Source organism: Puma concolor, chromosome D3 (assembly GCF_028749965.1).
Source record: "Puma concolor isolate L17-30 chromosome D3, mPumCon1.1.hap2, whole genome shotgun sequence".
Lineage (NCBI taxonomy): Eukaryota > Metazoa > Chordata > Mammalia > Carnivora > Felidae > Puma > Puma concolor.
The window spans coordinates 37,249,329-37,276,364 of NC_141678.1; the positions used below are offsets into that span (position 1 = coordinate 37,249,329).

At 40.4% G+C, this 27,036-nt stretch overlaps 1 protein-coding gene across 3 annotated transcripts in view; it reads left to right on the plus strand.

The window, feature by feature from the left end:
* The window catches only part of LAMA1 (laminin subunit alpha 1), a 168,978-nt gene that overhangs the window by 43,586 nt on the left and 98,356 nt on the right, over positions 1-27,036 (plus strand). For all 3 annotated transcript variants that reach the window (XM_086682493.1, XM_086682494.1, XM_086682495.1), the window contains exons 4-9: positions 14,491-14,733; positions 15,641-15,820; positions 18,326-18,415; positions 21,920-22,037; positions 24,327-24,505; positions 25,188-25,293. In XM_086682493.1, coding sequence (XP_086538619.1) covers positions 14,491-14,733; positions 15,641-15,820; positions 18,326-18,415; positions 21,920-22,037; positions 24,327-24,505; positions 25,188-25,293 — 916 coding nt within the window. The remainder of the gene's footprint in view (positions 1-14,490; positions 14,734-15,640; positions 15,821-18,325; positions 18,416-21,919; positions 22,038-24,326; positions 24,506-25,187; positions 25,294-27,036) is intronic.

Below are 27,036 nucleotides of genomic sequence, written 5' to 3' on the forward strand. Positions count from 1 at the left end.
GTCTTCTTTCATTTTTCCTGTTGATTGAGATACAGTTTACACACTGAAATGCACCCGTCGTAAGGGTATAGTTGGATGAGTTTTGACACCTACAGACACATGTGTAAGCCACAGCCTTATCGAAATACAGACCATTTCCACGGCCCCACCACCTCCCCCTGTGCCTTCCCAGTCTGTGCTCTACCAGCCCCTCCCCCTCCCACCACCAACTCCTCTGGAAGTTTCTCACTTTATTTATTTATTTAAAAAAAAATTTTTTTTTTAACGCTTATTTATTTTTGAGACAGAGAGAGACAGAGCATGAACGGGGGAGGGGCAGAGAGAGAGGGAGACACAGAATCGGAAGCAGGCTCCAGGCTCTGAACCATCAGCCCAGAGCCCGACACGGGGATCGAACTTGCGGACCGCGAGATCGTGACCTGAGCTGAAGTCGGACGCTTAACCGACTGAGCCACCCAGGAGCCCCAAGTTTCTCACTTTAGATTAGCTTTTCCAGTTATATAATACACGAATGGAATTAAACCGTGTGTCATTTTGTCTGGCTTCTTTTAGCGTGCTGTGAGACGCAGCCACAGGTGCTGGTATTGGTGGCTTGTTCTTTAATTTCTGGGTAGTATTTTACTTCGTGAATATGCCAAAATTTGTTTTATCCATCCTCTTGTTGTGTTGTTTGGGTTATTCCAGTTTTTTTTGTCAACGCCTGTTTTATTTTATTTATTTTTTATTGAGATGTAATTGACAACACTGTAAAAGTCTGAGATGCACAACTTGGTTTGATGTATTTCTTATCACACTATGATTACTACAGCAGTGTTAGCCAACACTTCTATCGTGTCATGTAACTATCATGTCTTTTTCGTGTTGAGAACAATTAAGCTGTAGTCTCTTAGTGACTTTGAAGTTTATTATAAAGTATTGTGGACTATAATCACTGTATTATGCCTTAGATCGAAGAACTTATTTATGTACTAGTTGCTTTAGTTTTTGACTACTGTCAATAAAGCTGCCACGAACATTCTCATACACATCTTTTTCTGGACCTATGTTTTTGTTTGTCTAGGATTGGAATTGCATAGCCAGAGGATATGTCAGTATTTGACTGTAAGACATTGACAAACCACTGTCCAGAAAGTGTCTCCAGGCAATAACCTCGTCTCGCCGGAATCACTGTCCTGTGCTTCCTGCTGTCCAATTCTTTAAAAACCTTTTAATGTTTGTTTTTGAGACAGAGAGAGACAGAGCATGAGTGGGGAAGGGTCAGAGAGAGAGGGATACCCAGAATCCAAAGCAGGCTCCAGACTCTAAGCTGTCAGCACAGAGCCCGATGTGGGGCTCGAACTCACAAATCATGAGATCATGACCTGAGACAAAGTTGGGTGCTTAACTGACTGAGCCACTCAGGCCTCCCTAATTTTTCAGAACCACTCTTTTGTATACTTTATCCAGTTTTCTAGTTGTTTACTCCGGGAGGGCCAGGCAGTACCAACTTCTTCTTCATGGCCATCTTCGAAATTCCTGTAACAATATTTAATGACAGAATAATAGGTCACCATCTGGGTACATGATAATTTATTCAACCTGTTCCCATTGTTGGACATATAAGGCATTTCCAATTTTATAAAGTCATGCTGCAACAAATGTTTGGATATTTTTATGACTGAAGGTCTGATTATATTTTAGTGTAGATTCCGAGAAATGGGATTATTGGATCAAAGAGCTTAAACATCTTTCAAATGTGATCTTTTTTCTTTTTTTGAGAGAGAGAGAGAGAGGATGCAAGTGAGTGAGGGACAGAGAGAGAGAGGGAGAGAGAGATCAGCAGGGCTCGTCCAAAGCAGGGCTCGAGCTCACCTGAAGTGAGCCCGAACTCATCAACGTGAGATCATGACCTGAGCTGAAGTCAGATATTAACCAACTGAGCCACCCAGGCGCCCCTCAAATGTGATCTTCACTGCCTTAGTTTTTCAGAAATATTTGTTATTTTATATGCTCTCTGACAGTGAGTGTGTGTGTCTCACAACCCCTCAGCAGCTCAGAGATTAACATTTCCCTTCGATTTTTGTTCTCTGCTAATCGAATAGCAGAGCATCTACTATTTGCTTGTTTATTTGTTATTATTTGTTCATGCATTTATTCAGATGTAACATATACTTATTGATTTATGTCACTGTATTGGACATATATTTGGGGGCACTGGGCTGAATTCAGATGCTTAAACAATGTTTATTTGTCCTTGTCTATTACCTTCACAGGTATAAAATATGTCATGATTATTCATCTCTACAGGAGCCATCAAATTGCTTGTAACATGGTAGTGACACTCTTAGATATTTGAACATCCATGCAAGAGGCAGGACAGAATTTTCAACTCCTATTGTAACCAAACAGCAAAAAGTTGAATTAACTCTAAATATTGTTTGGGGAGGTACCACTTGTCAGAAGAATCACTATGGCACTTGAGAAAAGTAACTAAAACTCTGATAGTGGTACCTTCCAGCCATTGTGAGCATCTTATAAAGTGTTTTCCTATGCATTATTTCACACTACACTTACAATGCGGAACAAGTAAAGAACGTATCGATTCGTATTCGCGTTCTTCGTTGTGAATAATGCAGTGGGACAAGAGAACACGCTTTGGATTTATCATTTTAAGCCTGACTTGTGGAAAACATCAAATCTAGTTTTATAATTCTCTAGATGGTAAGAAATTAAAATGTGTTACCTGGGGGAGAGTGAATCTGGAAGTCTTGCTCTGTGAGCATTATTCTTGGTGAGATGACAGACAAAGTTGCCAGAGCGATAAAGGTAGAAAATCCCTAGTGACCCGGACAGCAGCCAGTTTATGCCAGTGCACTTCCTGAGGCCTGGGATCCTTTTGAGATTTGTATCCAGATACTTGGAGGGCACTGGCTCCCTCTGGCCTGCCCTTTATGCGCCATAAGGTACGGAAATGAAGTCTGGAAAAGCTGTGTGATCAAATTAAAACCTGCAGATTATTAGCTGGGGAGTCACAGCTGTCCACACCGGATATCCTGAGAAATTTGGTGAAGTCTAAAAACCACCCATTAGCCAACTGGGGTGGTTAAAGCTTTCTTAGAGTGATTACTACGATAGTCATGTGTAAATAGTTTGTTTTTGACAAAGTAATAGACTTTATTTTGCAGAGAAGTTTTCGATTTATAGGAAAATTGAGTGAAAAGTATAAGAGTTCCCATATACCCGCCTCTATAATAGTTTTTGATCAAATTTGGACTCATAATCATAGTTTTTAAAAGTAAATCAAGTGACTGATGTAGTACATATTCACAAATTTCTAAGAACTTTCCCCCTCATATGTAGAGGGTGACTGAAAATTGTCATCCGTCTTATAATTTAAAATTTTCTCTTTTCTGTAGTGTTTTATGGCCTGTTATCAGAGGATATTTACCTTTGTTCTTCATACAGTAGAAGCACAAGAAAGCCAGTAACGTAACCAGGCAGTAGGCCTCCACTGAGGTGGCCACTATTCGGGGTTATTTATTGCTTTATACCAGATTTACCTACGGGCCAGGCAGGAAACAGGGCTTCCCAGAAGTCAGCTCGTGGTTCAGGAAGTAGCTCCAGGGAGGAAATCAGTCTGTCTGAACTGTGGGTCTTCAGTCAAGGCATCGCCAGGGCCTCCTTCCCTTCTCCAACCAGAGTGGTTTGGGGCTTGGATTTTGTATTTTGTGAAGTACCATCATGACAGAAACAAGGTCATGGGAAAGATGAGATTCCCAATGTCCCTTCTGAGCTGTTTGCTTGACCTCCACGTGGCTTCATGGGCCTCTCCAGAGTTCCCTGACTGGAAATAATGTGTTCTACTCACGTGCAATTTAGAAACCTCCATCTTCCAGGAAAAGTTGAATCTTCATGCCATTTACTTTTCTCTCCCTATTTTCCCATCCTTTTTTTTTCTTGTGGTAAAATATACATAAAATTTGCCATCGTAACCATTTTTTTTTTTAAGCGTGCCATTCAGTGGCATTAAGTACATTCACACTGTTGTGAAACCATCACCACTATTTACCTCTAGGTGAATAATCCAGTCTCTATGAATTTGACTTTTAGGTGACCCATATGAGTGGAATCATGCAGGATTTATCCTTTGCATCTGGTTTATTTCACTTAGCATAATGTCCTCAACGTTCACCCATGTTGTGTTATGTATTAGAATTTCACTCCTTTTTAAGGCTGAATAGGGACATCCCAAGGTTTGTTGACCCATTTATCCATTGATGGATATTTGGGTTATTTCCATCTCTTGGGTATTGTGAGTAGTGCCACTATAGACATTGGTATATTGGTATCTCTTTGAGTCCCTGCTTTCAGAAGTGGAATTGCTTGGTCATATGGTAATTCTATGATTAATTTTTTGAGGACTGTCTTCCATACTGTCTTCCATAATGGCTGCACCATTTTACATTTTCACCACATTTTTCTTAAGTAAACAAAAGCCATCCTGCATGAGACACTTATTTAGATATTTTTTTTTTTAAAAAAGCTTTAAGTGTGATCATTTAAACGTGATAACCATCCATTTGATGCCTGACAAGTGATAGATGCTCAGTGAAGTTAGATGTATCTAAAGAAAAATGACAATCTTTATATAGGACATAGACCAAAGGATGAAATCTTGCAAAAAACAAAAAATAAAATGCCTTCTAATTTCTCTAGTGCTAAAACTATAAACGATTCAGCTAGATTTCGTGACCAAAGGGAGGAAACACATAATTATTGTTTCTAGGAGTTGTAAATGTGTAACTAATAGGTTAATGTTTAGTGGAGTCAGTCAAGTGCAGATTTACGCAGCTTTTCTGGATGGTATCGCCAGTTGGATTTGGGAGGCTTAATGATTAGGAGCCCCTTTTACTTTCATAGGGTGTGATGACACTGTTTTCTCATGATTAGTGATGAGAAGGGATAGGAAGCACGCAAACCATTGCGAGAACGACTAGGGCACCATAGGCCATTGGGAGTTCTAGCAGATGAAGTGGAAAGAAGTTGACTTCCAAATGTCTGTAGCCAGAAGTTTCTGAGACTGAGGAAAGAAGGGGAAAGTGTGGGTTGTGGGGCCATGTGGGACAGACCTGTTCCATCTTCCAGAGGTGGATAGAGGGTCCTGCCAGAGTTGGAGAGCTCTGCCTGACCTCTTTGTGTTTTCTTCAAACTTATATTTGACTTTTTAGAAAACCCTTTGGAGCACCTGGGTGGCTCAGTCAGTTAAGTATCCGACTCTTGGCTTCAGCTCAGGTCATGATCTCAGTTTGTGAGTTCTAGCCCTGCATCCAGCTCTGTGAAGACAGCATGGAGCCATCTTGGGATTCTTTCTAACTCTTTCTCTGCCCCTCCCTCGCTCATGCTCTCTCTTTCTCAAAATAAATAAACTTAAAAAAAAAAAAAAAAAAAGAGGGGCACCTGGGTGGCTCAGTCGGCTGAGTGTCCAACTTCGGCTCAGATCATGATGTCATAGCTTGTGAGTTCAAGCCCCGCGTCGGGCTCTGTGCTGACAGCTCAGAGCCTGGAGCCTGCTTCCGATTCTGTGTGTGTGTCTCTCTCTGCCCCTCTCCCACTCGTGCCATGTCTCTGTCTCTCAAAAATAAATAAACATTAAAAAAAAGAAAGAAAAAGAAAACTCCTTAAGACCCACTTGACCTTTTCTCTTTTTGGTCTTGGCCTTCACTACATCAGTGTCACCATCTCTCCCGATTTCCCAGCACCAACATCCAGTTCCATTATCTTTTCACCCTTGCTGACTCCGCAGCCCCCTGGTTCAAGGTCCTCTAATGGTCTAAAAGTTTGAACATGGTGTCCTTCCCCGTCTCCCCCCTTCTGTCTACACCCAAGCTGGCCTGGCCTCCTGCCATTTCTACACCACTCTGTGCTCTGGCCCCGCAGGGTCTTCACTTCTTGTCCCTCTGCACCTTCTCTTGCTTTACCTCGACATCTCCTCCTCAGGCCTCCCCTCTTTTCAGAGAAGACTTCCCGGACCACCCCATCTTCTCCAGTTTAGGCTGGCCTCCCCTGCCACAGCCAGACACCTTCAACACCTTCTGTCTTCCTGGGGACTTGGCCAACCTCTGTCTTGTCCATCAGCGCATCCAGCCACACTAACCATGTCCTCCCCTTCCCCGCTGTACTGGTTGCACCTGCCCCATACAGTCCCCGTCACAAAGCAGACACTCAGTCAGTGTTTATTGAATGAAGCTCCAGCGAAATGTTGTTAGGGAGCACTCCTTGCTCCCGTCCTCATATGTCCCTATGGGGAGCATCTTTGAGAATGACATCTCTGCTTCTCTGCCTCTCCCTCCTCCTCCCCTGGAGACGAGCAGGTGTTTGTCTAGCTGGCTGAAGAGCTGACCCAGGTAGGGCCACATCCCTATTCTTCTCTTGTTGGGCAGGTTATTCATAGGACACAGGTTCCTGACCCGCAGGGCAAGGTCACGGGGCGGGTGTGCACATGTCCACTCCGCCTGTGACGCAGAGCCACACAGACCACTACAGCTACCCATTGAAGCCGCAACCTCCATTTTTTCCCTTTTTCTGGAATATTGCTGACTTCTTTCTTCAGTCTCTGTGACAGATTTCTGAGCCTACTTCGCAGTGAGTAGGGGAAGAAAGGGAAATTATTTATTGCCACTTCTGCTCCAACATAAATCAACGGGAGGCTGCATTTTGGGGAAAAACCTAATGTAATTTTGAAGGCTATGAGATTCATAGGTGAAAAACTGGTGGAGGGTAGGAGTCAGGGGATAGGAAAGGTGCCTTTTGTATTTCTTAGGTCTGAGAGTGACCAGTACGTGCATCTCACAAGCGGGTTTGTCTCATTGTAGGGGTGCCGGACCGTCACAGGACACAGAGTGGGAAAAAGGGTGAAGATCTCCACGCAGGGCATTGGGTGACATGCCTCGTTGTGCTTTTGAGGTAGTTCCGACTAATCTTCCACAAAATTTAGCAAAAGCGTTCCAGAACACTTGGCAACATTGAGCACTGAGAACAATTATGTGGAGGAATGCACTGACACAGGGAATGAAAACTAACATCTTACTTTCCAATTTTGACTTCTTCAAGTAGCATGACACTTTTCCTTTGAAATACTTGCTAGTCGTCCTTAAATGGAAACTGTGACATGGGACAGCTTACTGACTGTCCTTTTTAAAGTAGCTTTTCTAGTTGATGAAACACAGAACTGCTTCTGACAGATGTTTTGAGTATCGCTTCCCCATCCTCCCGATTGCTGGTTATAAGTTACCGTTTCCTTTTTAGACAGGCTCATATCTCGGTGCCCTCCGTTGGTTGGTGACCATCTTTATTATTTTGGCTTTTCCTTGGTGTCTACTTGAAGCATCTGGGCTTGGTTCAAAAGTGGGCCATTCCTCGTTTTTCTGAGCCACGCATCTTAAAGTTAAGGAAGGAAACCTACTTGATTTAAATTTGTCACCACCGGTAGCCAAGTCCCCCCATCCCAGTGAAAAGAAAAGGCAAAAAAGAAAAGAAAGCAGAGGGCAGATTGGGATTTTGATGTGTTCATTTTGCATTTCTAATGACGGCACCAAATTTAAAGGAAAAGAAATCTAGTTTTATTCCAGAATGCTCTTCTCATTCACAACGCTGTTTCCTTCTGTTAATTTTGTATACAGGTCCTAAAATGAAGAGAGATCAGTAAAACAGCCAACTAAAATACAGTAGAAATGACATTGTAAGGTGACTGCCCGTAAGAGGTTTACCTAAGAAGTGCGTCGCACGTATCCTTTGCGTCAAGTAACCTAAGCCCCAAACTCCCCCTGCTACTTCCCATGATTATCAACTGATTAGATGCGTGAGTGATGGATACTCTAAAACCAGCAGAGGTTCATATCTGTGGTAGTAGTCAGCCTTCTGGTAAATAATAACCTCTTTATTCCTGGGTAGTAAATACTAATTCAAATGGTCATTCTGAATTTCGTATCCTAATAATGTCCTAAGAAATAAAGCTTACAAAGCACAAACTCACTACTTTTTGGAGGGATAATTGAGCAATATTACTTATCAAATGCACTTAACTTTAAAAAAAAATAATTTAACCCATAACCCCAAACTCTTTTGTCGGCAAAAAGCTCTTTTCCATCACATTAGAAAGAAAACATTCCTCCATTTGCTGTGTAGTGACCGTCGCGGAGGCAGGTCAGTGCTTGTATGGAGAATTTCCAGAGGGGATCCTGCGCGGTATCTGGGTCCCTGTGGAGTACGTGGCCCAGCAGAGAGAAGTTGAGCTTTCTGTGGAGATGAGATACTTCACTTCTCCATGTACGTTGGAAATTAACCTCCAATGTTGGAGAATTAGGCTCTCTGTATTTTTCAGATGCCTGTCCCTGAGGTGGATTTAATATGTTTAAGATGGCGGCCCACGTGAAAATTCCTGTCTGGATTCCTCTGTAGAAAGTGGTGTTTGATGTATGTCTACTTTATTTATGTGACACTGTTTATGTGCATTCCAGTGATCATTAACAAAGGCCACTTGGCGGAAAACCGTGATGAAGGTGGATTTTGAAATGGCTGTATCAGCTGCAGGTTTGGCAAGACCGCAGTGGCTCTGAGTCTAGTGAAAACTGCTTCATCAGCTTGTGTTCAGCCAACCTTGCGTGGAGACAAAAGGCAGTTTAGTCAACCATGCAAAAAACCAAAAGCAAGAACAAAAAAAACCCTAAAGAAACACAGGACTATCACAGATTTCATTAGGGCAAATGTTTAAGATTCTATATACTAACATAGAATCCCTTACTTGTTCTGTTATGTGTTAAGTCCTGTTTATCAAGGCACAGTTCGTGAATTAGAACTTGTATGAATTTGCTAGGCCTGTCATAGCAAATACGAAAGACGTGGTGGCTTAAACAACAGAAGTTTAGGGGTGCTGGCGGCTCAGTCAGTTAAGTGTCCGACCTCAGCTCAGGTCATGGTCTCATGATTTGTGGGTTCAAGCCCCGCATCGGGCTCTGTGCTGACAGCTTGGAGCCTGGAGCCTGCTTCGGATTCTGTGTCTCCCTCTCTCTCTGCCCCTTCCCTGCTCATGTTCTGTCTCTCTCTTCAAAAATAAATAAACAGTAAAAAACAAACAAACAAACAAATGCCAGAAATTTATATACTCAGAGTTCTGCAGGCTAGAAGTCCAAGGTCAAAATGCTGGCAGGGTTAATTTCTTCTGGGACTTATCTTGTTGGCTTGCAGATGGCTTCTTACTGTGTCCCCACATGGTCCCCCTTCGGTGTGTGTGCATCTGTGTCCTAATCTTCTTATAAAGTCACTGGGCATATTAGATCAGGGCTCATTTATATGACCTCATTTAACTTTAATTACCTCTTTAAAGACCCTGTCTGCGTATATAGGCACATTCTGCAGTCCTAGGGATTAGGACTTCAGCATATGAGTTTTGGGGACACAATTCAGTCAATAACACAGCTTGAGTGAGGACAGACTGTGTTTAAATGCTTCATGCATTCCTCTCTTGCAGATTTATAGCTCCCAGTCCCTTTCTTGGTTTGTGGCTGGTTGGTTTGTTTTTTGGGTTTTTTTTTTTTTTTTTGTCTCCAATTTGGGGACCTTGAGGACTATTTATTGAGAGATTGTGAGAACAATGCCTAGCTTCACAGCCCAAGGTCTTGATCAAGATAAGAGTTAAACGTTTCCTTCCTTGAAGGATTGTCCTGAAGTTTCTCCCCTCTGGTTCTCCTTCCATTTGGTGTCCTTTTCTTTTGGTTAAGCTCTCAGTATGAAAGCTGGCAAAGAGTTTAATGAAAATTCAAGAACATGGTATTGAAATAATGGAAACACTAGGCTAGGACCCACCAGTTGCCCCATCCTGGAACCTTGCCAGCTGTGGCAGTGTGGCAAGGTGGTTGAGTACAGACTGCGTGGGCTCAAAGCCCTGTGCTATACATTTGAGTACCTGTGAGATCTTGAGATTACACAACCTTTCTGTGGTGCCTCGGTTTCCTCATCTGTAAAGTGGCGAAAATAACGGCATGTACTTCATAAGAAGAAGTTAGTGGTAGGATTAGAAAAGCTAATGATTCTAATGAAGCATTAATAATTCTGATAAGGCCTTTAGCATTGTCCTGGGCCACAGTAAGTGCTACATTAAGCATGAGCTGTCATTAATTTTTGGTTCTGGCACATTCTCCGTACCCTCCCTTGGCTCATCCAGGACTCTCACGACAGAAATGCCAGAGTTAACTGGAACAACTTCCATGGCACTTGTTTAGATATGAATGCACTGTCCAAGTGAATGTTAGGAATCTTTCATTTTTGTATCACAAAAAGGAAGTTCAGCAACCTTAGGTATGTGTGATCATTTGGGGACCAGCGCTCTGGAGGAGGTGTGGTGGCTGACTTTGGAGTCAGCCTGATTTCTATCTGAAATCTGCCTGATTTCTTATTGGAACCTACAACTCAGTAGTTGGTCTCTTACCGTCTCTATTCATCAGTTTTTAAATATGTAAAATGAAAGGGGGAGCACCTGGGTGGCTCTGTTGGTTGAGCATCTGACTTTTGATTTCTGCTCAAGTCACGATCTTGCAGTCTGTGAGTTCGAGCCCCACGTCGGGCTCCACGCTGACAGTGTGGAGCCTCCCTGGGATTCTCTCTCTTTCCTTCTCTCTCTGCCTCTCTCTCAAAAAAAATAAATAAACTTTTGAAAAAAAAATATATTAACTGGGAACAACAATCATTGGGAATTCAAGGAGTTGTTTGGGATTAAATGAGATGACACACATAAAGCTCTTAAAATGTATGAAGTCATCCTATTAGCTCTTTCCATTTTTAAATGTGGAACTGGAAAACTGAAGGTAAATACAGTTCATTTCAGCTGTCTTTGTGAATTTCCTTTCCTTCTATCCCTCTCAAATGGGCTGCCCCATCACACAGTCTCACTGGGCACCTCCATTTTTTAAAGTCTAGTTTAACATATTCACCAGTGGTGAAGGATCAAGGTTCCATGATCATGGAGTTCTACTCCTATGATGGAAATATTTGCAAAAGCAACTGGATAGGTAATGAGTAAAGAGGAAGATGTTCTCCCTTCAATTAGTTTGGGCATTGCTCTGAAAACCAGTAGAAGACAAATACCATATGATTTCACTCATATGTGGAATTTAAGAAACAAAACAGATGAATATATGGGGATGGGGGGCGGGGGGAGAGACGAGAGGGAACCAAACCACAAGAGACACTTAAGGATAGACAACAAACCAAGGGTTGGTGGAGGAAAGAAGGTGGGGGATGGGCTGGCTGGGTGATGGGTATTAAGGAGGGTGGGTGATGGGTATTGCTATGGTGGGTGTGGTATGTAAGTGATGAATCATTGAATTCTACTCTTGAAACCAATACGGTATTGTATGTTAACTAACTAAAGTTTAAATTAAAAAAAAAAAAAAAAGAAAAGAAAACCAGGAGGAACCTATGAAGGCAGAAGTCTGTCAGGATGCTCTGGGAGAGCGCTGGATCTCTGAGAAGCTGGAAGTAGCCTGCCACCAAGCTGTATAACAAACTCTGGATGTATTTCGGGACTAGTTCTAGAGGAGATAGTAAGATTTATTGGCAGGGACTTCTCAGAGGGTTCGGTATTTCAGTAACATTAAAATATAGTAAGTCAGGGGAGCATTACATAAATAATGAAATATATGAATTATAAAATTGGGGGAAAGGGTTCTTTGCAATCACCACAAATAAAAATCATGAAGTTTTGTTCATGGGTGAGTTTTCTGGAGATGTTTACGCCAGGACAAAATAGTCTTTGCATCATTTTAATGTTTAAAGGTGGTCTTTATTGATAAAAATGGTTCTAGATTTGTCAACATAGCCTGTTCAGTTCCCGTTCCAAGCATGAATAGCAGATACACAGCTCCTCATTTTCCTCATTACTGAAACCTGAGAATATCGTTTTACTTCTACTGTGCTTTAGAAACAGTGGTTGCATTTTAAAAGGAAATAGCACATGAGTACGGGTCATCAAAATATCAGACACACTTCTATCACTTGCAGACTAAGCTTGGTTGGAGGATGTTTCTTGCAGGTGAATAGAGTTACTATAATGAAATAGAATTGTCTCTCCCAGAGAATGAGTCAGTAGGTGAATGTAAAATTATATGGCTTATGGTGGGTTAACATTAGGAGCTCTTGTGTTCCTGGAATTGGTGAGGGCTAAGATGGAGAAGCTAAAAACAAAAACAAAACACGCAGAGGCAATAAGACTCAGAATAAGCAAATTATAACTTCCTTCCCAAAGCATACACACATATATATGTACATACGCACAAATATATATACACATAAATACTATATGTGTGTACACATTTATATGCGTATATTACATATATATTTTAAAAATAAAAAAGATTTCACTTTGGTTTACAAAAATCACTTCTAACTATCTGGGTTACGGGAAATCTGGAGCAAATAGCAGTTTACACGGAAAAAGGCATTTTTTTGTATTGTTGCTTGCAACCCTAATCTAAGTTTACTAACAGAAGAGTGAATGCTTGCTAAAGAACAAAAGGCATAATATTTTTCCTATGTTTTCCCCAATTCAGAAAACATTCGAAATTTTGTATTCAGTTCATGGGAACTGCATTTTATAGTAAGGCTGTATTTCGGGCATCACGACAAGGCAATGAAGTCTTGTTAAGTGATGAATATCTTCAGGTAAATAGAAAGTTGACGCTGAAAACTTTGGATTCCAGAGGTGATATATGATTGGCATGTTCGACTGTCTGGAGGAGAGTTACAGGAAATGGAATCAGCAGCTTTTCTGAAGCTCTGGGGCATGGAATTTATGAGGCACCTTGAGAATCAATACAGGGAAAGATCCCCTAACAGAGAAAATTTCCATAAAACAAAAGAACTATCTTCAGAGCAAATGAATTTCCTGCCACTGCAGTGTTCCAAGAGAGGCTGGTTGGTGGAGACATGATTCCTTTTTAGTGCTGAATTTGGGGCTACATAGCTACAAGAGCCCCTTCCAAACCCAAGATTTACCTGGCCGGTCTCCTCGTCCGGCTAGTGGTCATCAACATCCCCCTTTTCCTTCTAGTCCTCCTCTACACTTTCTAATTTTATTTCCTTTTAAATGAATAGTTTTTAATCTTTCTGAGCAGTTTTTATGCTTACAGAAAAAAGACTGTAAAGTACAGGGTCCCATATCCCCCTCATTCCTCTGCACTGTTATTCACATCTTGCATTAGTGTAAAACGTTCATTTTAGCTGACAGGCCGATGTGGATATATGGTTATTAACTAAGTCCTTAATTTACATTGTTTCACTCTTGTGTTGCACAGTCTATGGATTTTAACACATGTATAATGATATGTGTCTGCAATTACAGTAGCATACAGAGTAGCTTTGCTGCCCTAAAAATCCTCTTGGTCTCCTAGTTATCTGTCCTTGCCCCTAGCCCCTGACAACTACTCATCTTTTTACTGCCTCTGTATTTTTACCTTCTCCAAAACACCACATTTTTGGAATTATATCGTATGTAGCCTTTTCAAATTGGCTCTTCCACTTAGCAACATGCATTTAAGGTTCCTCCATATCTTTTTGTAGTGTGAGAGCTTATTTCTTTTTATCACTGGAGATCTATCACCCTTTGTTTATTCACCAGTGGAAGTTTTCCATTCACTTACGTAAATACCAAGGAGTGCAGTTGCTGGGTTCTATGGTAAGAATATGTTTAGTTTTGTAAGAAACTGACAAACTGCATTCCAAAGCGGCCACCATTTTGCATTTCCATCAGCAATTAATGGGACTCACTGTTGTTCCATGTCTTGTCAGCATTCAGGATTGTTCGTGCTTTGGATTTACGTCATTCAAATGGGCACACGCTTAGTGGACTGACTTTCCCCCCCTCATATTCAGATGTGTTATTTCCAAATTGCTATAAGAAATACACTTAAGGGGTGCCTTGGTGGCTCAGTCCGTTGAGCATCCAACTATTGATTTTGGCTCAGGTCGTGATCTCTTGTTGGATGGAGCCCCGATCAGGCTGTGTGCTGACAGCACAAAGCCTGCTTGGGATTCTCTCTCTCTCTTTTTCTCTGCCCCTCCTGTTTGCAAGTGAGCGTGTGTGCTCTCTCTCTCTCTCTCTCTCAAAAATAAATAAAGAAAGAAATATATTTAGGCTACTATTTATGAAATATAATGTCACTATTATCATCCAGAATCCAGATGGAAAGACACTAGAAACAAGAGCACAAGCACTGATTTAATATTAATACTGTTGATAATAATTATAATAATATAAATTTATTTGTGAGTCCTTTTTGAGTTTATTTGGAAAAGCAATGCCACCAGGAGAACATTCACAAGACATATTTCTGATCAATACTTCTATGCAATTACATTATGAGACGTTGGTGCTCATCGTCTAATAGTTCTTTCAAGGGAACTGTTTTTTTGTAATTGCTACTGATTCTCGTTTGAGATTTTTCAGTGTCTTCGTTTCAGGTCTTTCAAGTTGCCTACGTCATCATCAAAGCTGCTAATGCCCCTCGACCTGGAAACTGGATTTTGGAGCGTTCTCTGGATGGCACCAAGTTCAGCCCCTGGCAGTACTATGCAGTCAGTGACACGGAGTGTTTGACCCGTTACAATATCACTCCAAGACGGGGGCCACCCACTTACAGGGCTGATGATGAAGTGATCTGCACCTCCTACTATTCCAGACTGGTGCCGCTTGAGCACGGAGAGGTACTGTGCCCACGCAGTGACATGTGGTGTTTCACCAGAACACTCAAAATAGATCTTAGTTCAGGTTACAGAGATCTTTAACTCTCCAGCTGTGTTTAAGGTATTGACTGGTGTCTGCTGATGATTGATGTCGTAACCCGTACATTTCACCGTATTGATTTCGTCCTTTCCAGGAGAGCCCCTGGTCACTCAGCTGTAACTCAATAACTGTCAGAGCATCTTTCGTGACACCAGGTCAAGAACGTTTGTGGAAATATTAAGGAGAGGACTGAAATGCCTCTAAAAGATGTAGTTTCTAGTTTTCTTTGTGGAGTTCCCCTCTTTGGTGGTGTTGAGCGTCAGAGATGGCTCACAAAGTATTTCTGCTCAGTGCTCACCACACCCAGACCGTACACACTTCATTAGAGTCAGAGTGTAATAAAAAACACACCGTTCTTTAGTGGCACCTGGCTTGATGAGATAAAACTACGAAACCCCTCCTGAGCACTCTTCACAGCAGGAACTCGGCAGCAAGCCTGCCTCGTTTCAAGAGCAGAGATTAACAGAGAAACTCTCACTCTCTCACTCTCCCAGTCTGTTCCTGGCACTTAGACTTTGTTTCAGAGAAGTCATAGCCTAATGAAACATGTTAAAATACCCTCACCACCCTGGGAGAAGGCGTTCCGTTAAGTCTTCCGGCAATCACTGAGATGCTGGAATTCATAACGTGAAATTCATTGAAGATGTTTTGTGAGCATGGTAGTTCACAGGTAGTAATTAACGAATGCTGGATTTCTACAAGAATCTAGTTGGTTAGTTTGATTTTAGATAGTATCAGTAAAGATTACATCTTCAGGGTAAACAATCAGGGCTATATTTTTGCATGGTTAAAGTTGACATTTGTTTATTTTGATGTCTTTATATTTAGATTCATACATCGCTAATCAACGGCAGACCGAGCGCTGATGATCTCTCACCCAAGCTGTTGGAGTTTACTTCTGCACGATATATCCGCCTTCGCTTACAGCGTATCAGAACCCTCAATGCCGATCTTATGACCCTCAGCCACCGAGACCCTAAAGACCTCGATCCTATTGTTACAAGACGAGTAAGTCTATGGCAGGGCTCCTGCCCCTTGTGAAAAGTTTATTTTGTTTAAGAGAAATAGACTTTTCTTTTTGGTTGGCCTTTTCCTCGCAAATTGGCGGGGTTTTTTTCCTTATTTCACTGAAGATCATTATATATGCTTTGTTTAACGTGCCACCTCTAAGCTGGGGGATGGTTCTGACCTCGTGTCCTCAAGCCCCCTCCCCCCATCCCATAATGCCATAATTTAGCGAATGTTGTTGTATTTGTTTCTCACATTCTGCTCTGGCTCCACATGTGGTCTTCAGCAAGATGTTGTTGTTTCCACTTAAAAGGAAATTTTAAAATTTGAGTTATAATTTATATTCAAGGGGAGGTACAGATTTTAAGTTACAGTAAACGTACAAGGTTTGTATGGGCAAGCATTTTCAAATCCCTTGGATAAATGAGGAGTGGAATTACTGAGTTACAGGGTAGCTGTGTGTTTAGTATTAAGAAGTTGCTAAGCCTTCTGGAAAGTTGTACCATTTTGCAGACCAGCAACGTGTGAGAGTTCTGTCGCACGACACGCTGTCACAGATGTGGGTTGTCCCCATTTCCACGTCAGCCATTCTGATGTGCATATGGTGACAGTTCCTTGTGATGTTAATTTGGATTTCCCTGACCACACATGTTGAACAGGTGCTTATTAGTATCTGATCGAATCATTTTGTCCCCTTATTAGGGAGCTTTAAAAGACCTTTATATATTTTGTATACCAGTCCTTTGTCAGATGTCTACACTGCAAATATCTTCTCTGTCTGGAGCTTGCTTGTTCACTTTCCCATGACATTTAAGAGGTTTTAATTTTGATGAAGTCGAATTTACCATTTTTAATGTTATACCTAATGCTTTCTGTGTCCTTTCTGAAAAATAGTTTTTTATTCCGGGTTTGCCAAGATATTACCCTGTGTTCTGTCTAGTAGCTTTATAGTTTTAACTTTTACATCTATTGTCATTTCAAATGAATGTCTGTGTTTGATGTGAGGTAGAGGTCAAGGCTCTTTGTTTCCCCGTCTATACATACAATTATTCCAGCACCATTTGTTGAAAATACTTTCCTCCATTAAATTGTTTTGGTGCCTTGTTGAAAATTATTTGACTTTACTATTGTCTACTTCTATATCTGCACTCCATGCTGGCTTATTGATCTATTTGTCTGTCTTTAGGCTAATAATAAACTTTCTTTCCATAGTTTTTTAGAGTCAGTCTTGAAGTCAGGTACTATAATAGCCCTAGTGAATTATTTTTTTAATATTTTTGGCTATCCTAGGTTGACTGTGTTTCCTTGTAAATTTTGGAATCAGTTTGTTCATTATTGTCAAAAGAAATCCTGCTAAGATTTTCATTGGGATTTCACTGGTTTCATAAATGAGTTTGGGAAGGATTTTGGAAGACATTTTGACAATTTTGGATCGTCTGATCCGTAAACATGTTATAACTGTCCACTTATCTAGGTCTTCTGTAGTTCCTCTCGGCAATGTTTTATTATTTGTTTATTTGTACATCTATTATTCAATTTATTCTTAAGAATTACACATTTTTGCATGTTAGTCTTCATAGATGGCTTTCTGAATTTTATTTTCCATTTGTTCATCGCTAGTGTATAGAAATACAGTCCATTTTTGTTAATTTTCATATTAAGACATTGCTAAAGTCACATATTATTTCTAGTAGTTTTTTTTTTGTTTTGTTTTAGATTTTTTTCCTAAGTACACAATAATATCTTCTACAAATAATGAGTGTTGGGTGTTACTGTACATTCTTTACACTTTTGAGTTCTTTTTCTTGCATTATTGAACTGGCTGGCACCTCCCATAGATGTGGAATGGAAATGGTGAGAGCAGATTGTAAGAAGAAACCACTTAATCTTTCACTGCAGGCTCTTGGTTGTTCCTGGATTCCCTTTATTAGGTTGAGGAGATTCTCTTCTACTGGCTTGCCAAATTTTTTTAATGAACGATGTTAAATTCTGTAAAATGCTTTTTGTGAATCTATTTGAAACGATCAAATGATTTTTTTTCTCCTTTAGTCTATTAAGATGGTGATTTAAATTTACTGATTTTTGTGTGTTGAACTAATGTGGCATTTTGGGGGAAAATCCTACTTGGTCATGAGTTATTATGCTTTGTGTCAAGTACTATATTCAGTTATATGGTGCTGTATTCAACGTAGCAATGTTTCTTAGGGTTTTCAGTGGTATGAGTTTTGAATATGACTGACTGGTATGAGGTGCAGTTATAAGAATTTCTTGGTATAAGAATTTCTTTTAGACGCCTTTGGTTTTTGTTGATGAACTCATTTGAACGTTATTTGCTTAACTTGAACACAAGGATTCTTTGTACATGAAATATAATTTAAAATGTATATCTAATTATTTTTTTAGGTTACTGATAACAACTGAGCTATTTGTTGGTGAGCCCAACATTTTCTTTTAACTGAAACAGAAAAGGCCTTAACTTTTGTTTGTCGCTTTCGTTTTCCTTAGTATTACTATTCAATCAAAGACATTTCTGTTGGCGGAATGTGTATTTGTTATGGCCATGCCAGTAGCTGCCCATGGGATGAAACTACAAAGGTGAGTTCTAGTATTTTACAGTGTAGTAAAACTTCCAAATAGAAGTTATAGCTATAATATTTGCCTTACTGTATTTTTTATTCAAGTCAGATGTCCAAAGGTGTAAAATCACATGGCAAAAAAAGATTTTTCAGATAATTTAACTGGTTTAATTTTTTTGCACAACTTTATTTCACTTTGTTTGGAGGATATATTTCTTTTTTGTTTGTTTGTTTTCCTCTATGTCCAGCACAAAGCAGTGGTTTTTTTTTTTTCCCATCATGATGAGTGTACTCTTTATTCTCTTTCAATTATTTCACCCATCCTGTTATACCCCACCCACCTCCCCTCTGATAACCATCAGTTCATTCTCTATAATTAAGGGTCTGATTCTTGGTTTGTCTCTCTCTTTTATTCCCTTTGCTTATTTGTTTTGTTTCTGAAATTCTACCTATAAGCGAGATTATATGGTATTTGTCTTCTTCTGGCTGTCTTATTTCACTTAGCATTATACTCTCTAGATCTATCCATGTTGTTGCAAATAGCAAGATTTCCTTCTTTTTTATGGCATAATAATATTCCATTATATATATATTCCATATATATATGCAATATATATGCAAATATATTCCATATATATATATGCAATATATATATGCAAATATATATGCAAATATATTCCATTATATATATATATTCCATATATATATATGCAATGTGTATATATACACCATATCTTCTTTATTCATTCATCTATCAATAGACACTTGGCTGTTTCCATAGTTTGGCTTTTGTAAATAATGCTGCTGTAAACACAGGGGTACACATGTCCTTTTGAATTAGTGTTTTTGTTTTTGGGGGCTAAATCCCCAGTAGTGCAATTACTGGGTCATAGGGTAGTTCTATTTTTAACTTTTCGAGGAAATTCCATACTGTTTTCCACAGTGGCTGCACCAGTTTGCACTCCCACCAACAGTGCAAGAGGGTTCCTTTTTCTCCACATCCTCACAAACACCTGTTGGGTTTTTACAAAATGTTTCTTTATTTTTGAGAGAGAGAAAGAGAGAAAGAAACAGAGCACAAGGGGCAGAGGGGCAGAGAGAGAAGGAGGCACAAAATCTGAAGCAGGCTCCAGGCTCTGAGCTATCAACACAGAACCCTACACAGGGCTCTAGCTCGTGAACCATGAGATCATGACCTGAGTTGAAGTCGGATGCTTAACCAGTTGAGCTACCCGGGCGCCCCAACACCTGTTGTTACTTGTGTTATTCATTTTAGCCATTCTGACAGGTGTGGGATGATATCTCATTGTAGTTTTGATTTGCATTTCCCTGATGATGAGTGATGTGGAGCATCTTTTCATGTGTCTGTTGGCCATCCGGATTTCTTCTTTGGAAAAATGTCTGTTCATGTTTTCTGCCCATTTTTAAATTGGATTATTTGTTTTTCAGGTGTTAGTGGTATTAGTCTTTATATATTTTGGATACTAACCCTTTATCGCATATGTCATTTGTACATATTTTCTCCCATTCAATAGGTTGCCTTTTAGTTTTGTTGTTTGTTTCCTTCACTGTGCAGAAACTTTATTTTGATTTAGTCCCAATAGTTTATTTTTGCTTTTATTTCCCTTGCCCCAGGAGACATGTCAGAGAAATTACTGCCTGTGCTCTCTTCAAGGATTTTTATGGTTCTAGGTCTCACATTTAGGTCTTTAATCTATTTTGAGTTTATAAGTATGGTGTAAGAAAGTGGTCCAGTTTTATTCTTTTGCATGTAGCTTTTCCCAACACCATTTGTTGAAGATACTGTCTTTTTCTTATTGTATATTCATTCCTCCTTTGTCAAAGATTAATTTACCAAATAACTGTGGGTTTATTTCTTGGTTTTTAAGTCTACTCCATTGATCTCTGTGTGTATTTTTCATATCAGTACCATACTGTTTTAATTACTATCACTTTACAATGTAACTTGAAATCTGGAATTGTGATACCTCCAGTTTTGTTTTTCATTTTCAAGACTGCTTTGACTGTTTGAGGTCTTGTGTGGTTCCATACAAATTGTAGAATTATTTGTTGTAATTCTATGAAAAATTCTGTTGGTATTTTGATAGGGATTGTGTTAAATCTACCCAAATTTCTTTAGATAGTATAGACATTTTGATACTAATTGTTCTTCCAATCCATGAGCATGGAATTTCCTTCCATTATTTTGCATCATCTTGAATTTGTTTCATCAGTATTTTATAGTTTTCAGAGGACAGTTCTTTCACCTCTTTGGTTGAGCTTATTCCTAGATAATTTATTGTTTTTGGTGAAGTTGTAAATGGGATCATTTTCTTTTTTTTAATGTTTATTTACTTAGAGAGAGAGAGAGAGAGACAGAGAGAGAGAGAAAACACATGAGTGGGGGAGGGGCAGAGAGAGAGGGAGAGAGAATCCCAAGCAGGCTCCACTCTGTCAGTGCAGAGCCCAAAGTAGGACTCGATTCCACGAACCATGAGATTATGATTTGAGCTGAAATCAAGAGTCAGACATTTAACCTGCTGAACCACCCAGGTGCCCCAGTGGGATTGTTTTCTTAATTTCCCTTTCGGCTGCTTCATTATTAGTGTATAGCAATGCAACAGATTTCTGTACATTGATTTTGTATCCTGTGACTTTAATGAATTCATTGATCAGTTCTAGTGTTTTTTTGGTGGCGTTTTTAGGGCTTTCCATATACGGTATCAGGTTACCTGCAAATAGTGAGAACTTTACTTCTTCCTTTCCAATTTGGATGCCTTTTATTTATTTTATTTATCTTTTGTTTGGAAGATGTACTTCTAATTAAGTATTTGCTAGGAATTTTTTTGTGTGTGGTAAAATATACTTAACATACAATTTACCATTTTAACCATTTACAAGTATACAATTCAGTGGCCTTATGAATTTTGAAGCTCTTCTCTCTATAAGACTGTCAAGCAAAAAGCCATTACAGTTATAAATTATGCTTATATTTTTTAAAAGAATGGCTTCCCTCCCCCATTTTCTCCCTCTTCCATTTTGTGATTTTTCAAGGGAAAATCAAGTTTGCCCATGTTAGCATAATACTAAGTGAATAATTTGACACCCTGTCTTCTCTTCAACAACGCATATGAAATGACTTGTTACACCCTCCCCATCCCCACTCTGTAATTCTCTGACTCTTGAATAGGATTATCCTCTTTTGAGGATGAAAACTATGAAGATCAAGATAATTATTAATAGGAACTTATAAACCCTTAACATCAGTGCATCTTACTCTGAAAACTTTGTGTTCGTGGACCCATTTTATTTTTAGCTTTGTATCCCTCCTCGCTTCTGTTTGTCACCAGGCCATGGGTGTACATTTTTCTCTAAAAATCAGATGCCACTATGCTCTGATCTAGCCACATGTCCTCTCGTGTACCGTCATGCTACATGTTTGACGGTGGTAAGTTCTTTGTAAAATAAAGTTAAAAATATACAGGTTGATTTTCAGGTGCAGTTTTGTATTCCCTGTTTCTAGAAGCTTCAGTGTCAGTGTGAACATAACACCTGTGGAGAGAGCTGCAATAGGTGTTGTCCGGGATACCACCAGCAGCCGTGGCGGCCCGGCACCATTTCTTCTGGTAACACGTGTGAAAGTAAGTCCACTGAGGATTGGAAGAATGTCGTTGTTTTCCTTCTTTTTTTTTTAAATTTTTTTTTCAACGTTTATTTATTTTTGAGACAGAGAGAGACAGAGCATGAATGGGGGAGGGTCAGAGAGAGGGAGACACAGAATCTGAAACAGGCTCCAGGCTCTGAGCTGTAAGCACAGAGCCCGACGCGGGGCTCGAACTCATGGACCGTGAGATCATGACCTGAGCCGAAGTCGGACGCTTAACCGACTGAGCCACCCAGGCGCCCCTGTTTTCCTTCTCAATATGCTTTATGCTTATATGCTTAATATGCTTAATAACTTTATGATGACCTGACATTTGTAATTAGTACATAACCCCTTTCCTGAAATCTTCAAATAGTTCCCAAAGCTACATATTACCTTAATACAACTGAGTGTTAAGGCCTACGTGTATCTTTTGGGATTTGCTGTTTTATCTAAAGTTCCCCTTCCCATATATTAATTTATTCTTTATTAATTTGGGTTTAATTTTTTTAATGTTTATTTATTTTTGAGAAAGAGACAGTGTGAGTGGGGGAGGGGCAGAGAGAGAGAAGGGAACAGAGGATCTAGAGTGGGCTCTGTGCTGAGAGCAGAAAGCCCGATGTGGGACTCAAACTCGTGAACCATGAGATCATGACCTGAGCCGAAGTCAGACTCTTAACTGATGGAGCCACCCAGATGGCCCTTAATTTGGGTTTAATTTTAATTTTAATTTTTTTAACGTTTATTTATTTTTGGGACAGAGAGACAGAGCATGAACGGGGGAGGGGCAGAGAGAGAGGGAGACACAGAATCTGAAACAGGCTCCAGGCTCTGAGCAGTTAGCACAGAGCCCGACGCGGGGCTCGAACCCACAAGCCGCGAGATCATGACCTGAGCCGAAGTCGGACGCCCAACCGACTGAGCCACCCAGGCACTCCATTTTGGGTTTAATTTTTAATTTTTTTTTTTTCAACGTTTATTTATTTTTGGGACAGAGAGAGACAGAGCATGAACGGGGGAGGGGCAGAGAGAGAGGGAGACACAGAATCGGAAACAGGCTCCAGGCTCTGAGCCATCAGCCCAGAGCCTGACGCGGGGCTCGAACTCACGGACCGCGAGATCGTGACCTGGCTGATGTCGGACGCTTAACCGACTGCGCCACCCAGGCGCCCCTTGGGTTTAATTTTTAAATAGGCAATTTATTCACACGGTTCCAACATCTACCAATATACACAAATATGTGGTGGAAAGTATTACTTCCACCCCATCTCCAACCTTCCCACTTAAAAAAAATTTTTTAATGTTTATTTATTCTTGAGAGAGAGAGACAGACAGAGCATGAGCAGGGGAGGGGCAGAGAGAGAGACACACACACAGAATTCCAAGCAGGCTCCAGGCTCTGAGCTGTCAGCACAGAGCCTGATGTGGGGCTTGAACTCACGAGCTGTGAGATCATAACCTGAGCTGAAGTCGGACGCTTAACAGACCGAGCCACCCAGGCGCCCCATCCGTCCTACTTTTTACTATTTCCTACTGTGTTCTTCCTGGAATTTTTATGCAAATAAAGCCTACATCAACATATTCCTACCCCCAACCTAGTGTGGATGCAGAACCTGACATGCGACGCATGCCATTCTCCACATCGCTTTTCTATTTAACAATACATGCAATATGAAATGCTGTTCTCATTTATAAATTTTATTTTATTTTAATTCTAGTGTAATTACAGCGTTAACGTACAGCGTTATGTTAGTTTCAGGTGTACAATATAGTGATTCACAATTCTACACATTACTCAGTGCTCATCATGATGAGTGAGCTCTTAATCCCCTTCACCTATTTCACCCGTCCCCCCCACCCACCTCCACTCTCGGAACATCACATTTGTTTGCTATCAATGCTGTTTTTAAAAACAGGAACACTGAATTCCATTAAATAGATGCAACATAATTAAAATAGCTACCTGTCCATGAATAGTTTGGGTGTTACCAGTCTTTTGTTAACACCAATAGTGGTGCAGCAATTAGCCCTATATATGTCATTCGTAAGCGCCAAGTACTTCCGCAGGATACGATCCCGGGAGATAGGGTGAGGGGTCCGGTGGGTGTGCATGTTTATAGTGTTGACAGCTACTTCCATTGTCCTCCATAAGATTTCCCATATCCTATTAAAATGACCTATTCTGGAATTTTAATTTAATTTGCAGTCATGGAAACTTAGGGAGGGAAGGGTTTTCTTTATATAAGACATAATAAATATATGAATTGAGATGTTAAAATTCTCCTAGAGTGTAATTGTCACAATAAAGCCCAAGACTGTTACTATGATGGAAATGTTGCAAATCAGAGGAGAAGCTTGAATACCGCGGGACAGTTCAGAGGAGGCGGGGTGTGCATCAGCTGCCTGCAGAACACCATGGGAATCAACTGTGAAACCTGTATCGATGGATATTACAGACCACACGACGTAAGAGTGTTTCTTCGCCATAGCTGAATTTTGCTGCCTTGTCAAGGTGGAAGAGAGACTTCACCAAGTGTCGTCTTCAGTATTGGAAACTCACTTCCTTTTGGGATGTTTCATTTATATTCTTTTTATGCCAGTAGCATTTTTCAGATATCAGCTTCCTACTCGATCTGTCCTGTTCTCTTGCTCAGAGTAGGATGGTCACTTGTTATTTAACTTGGATCGGCTGGGGGCGGGGGTGCTACTGGCTGTGTGATCTTGGTTTTGTAACACTAACTGTGAATGTGGAGTCAGCCAAGAACTATCACAGCTGTATCTTGCCTGTGCCTCCCTGGTTGACTTGATAGGCAGCTACGACCTGGCTCCCTGTGGCGGTCTGGTCTGGGTGATGCTCCTGTATGGCTGTGAGAGAGAGAGCGGAGCATGGGCAGCCGCGTAGCCGTGGTCATGGGAAAGGATGACACTCCACTAATGATACTAGCTCCTGTCCCATTGCAAAACTGTTTGGGGCTTTCTGGCTTGAGCTCACCTTATTTTCCTGAGACACACCCTCCCTGGGTACACAAAATCATTATGATCGTCACATCTTGAATAAAAAGGCGATCCCTTGTCATTGGTATTGTTATTATTGCTAATATCGCTATTGTTTTTAGTGAGATAATCCAGGACAAACTCTGCCTTTCAGGTATCGCCTTATGATGACAACCCTTGTCGTCCCTGTGACTGTGACCCTTTTGGGTCCCTCAGTTCTGTCTGTATTAAGGATAAGCCTCAATCTGGCTTACACAAAGGTAAGTACTTGATTCGTTTTTGTGCTTGAATTGATTGTGTGTGTGTGTGTGTGTGTGTGTGTGTGTGTGTGTGTGTGAGATTTGTACCTGGTGGAACTGTTACCTTTGGATAGCAATTGGATGATATGATCCTCTATCAATTATTCTGTTCACAAAACACTTATGAAGCACTTACTATGTGTCAGGCGATGTTTTTAGAACCCAGGAATATGTACTTGAACATGATGATCAAAATTCCTGCTCACAGGTAGACAAACAAGTACATGCGTAATGTAACTCCAGGTAGGGATGAATGCTATGGGCATAAAGCAAAATTAGGAATCATGATTGGAGGAGGATGAGGTGTAAAGGGGGCAACGCTGGGTGATGAAATGACATTTGAGCAGATAATTGCGCGTTTGATGAGAGAAGAAATAAGGCTCAGTTTAAAGCCAAATGGGAACACAGTAAATAGCAATGCCTCTATTTAGTCCTTAGAAGACACTCACAAGGCTTTTGCATACATCATCTGGCAGAGCAAACAAATTCTCCTGCTAACTTTGCAAATGTCAGTGTTCTTTCTGTTTCAAACACTGGCAAAGGACTTGAGAATACCAGAATCTCCTGAAAAGGTTGCATTTTTCAAAGATTTCTGTGACCTTATCCAATTCTCAGTCACTAGCAGTTAAAATGGATATCGATCCACAGGGAAGGTTGTGCCAACTGTGGGGCCCGAAATGTGGAGGGTAATTTACAGAACTGAATTAATCCCTACATGTGACTGGTGATGGGAACCTAATGCTAATGAGGGTGATGTTGATTGTAGCGACAATTACCCTTGATTGGGTTCATTTTAAAAAATGTATCATTTAAGCATTCAACCATAGCAGAAATTATTTAACGCATTTTATAAGCAAGGAAACTAGCGCAAAGCAGTTAATAAACTTGGCTGAGGTTACACAACTAGAAAGTTTCAAAGCTGGCCTTAAAGCAGAGATACTGCTCACTGCCCTTTGCCATTTGTCTTGTGCTTTCAAAACAAAACAAAACAAAACAAAACAAAACAAAACAAAACAAAACAAAACGCTGTATTGTGATACACTTCACTAGCATACAATTCACCCATTTAAAGTGTGGGTTCGGTATATTCATGATTACAACCGTCAAGGCAGCCTAATATTAGACCATTTTCATCGCCGTTACCTGTTGGTAATCATTCCCCATTTCCCTCCACACCCTCCACCGCAGCCCTAGGCAACTGCTAATCTACTTTCTCTCTGTAGATTTGCTTATTCTGGACATTTCATATAAATAGAACCATACAATATATGGTCTTTTGAAACTGGCTTCTTAGCATAATGTTTTCAAGGTTTATCCGTGTTGTAGCATCTATCATACTTTAGTCCTTTTCTTTTCTGAATACCACTCCATTGCATTTATATACCGCATTTTATATATCCATTCATCAGTTGATGAGTATTTCCTTTGTTTCCACTTTCTGGTTATTAGGAATAATGCTGCTACAAACATCCCTGTGTAACTTCTTTGTGGATGTATGTTTTCATTTTTCTTAGGTAAAAGGTTAGGAGTGGAATTGCTGGGTCATAGAGTAACTCCCTGCTTAATATTTTGAAGACGTACCGAACTGTTTTCCAAAGTCATGGCACCGTTTTACCTTCTCACTAGCCTCTGTTTCTCATCTCTGTTTTCTTTTTTTAAACCATGGGTTGACAAACTATGGTCCAAGTGCCGTAGCTGGCACAC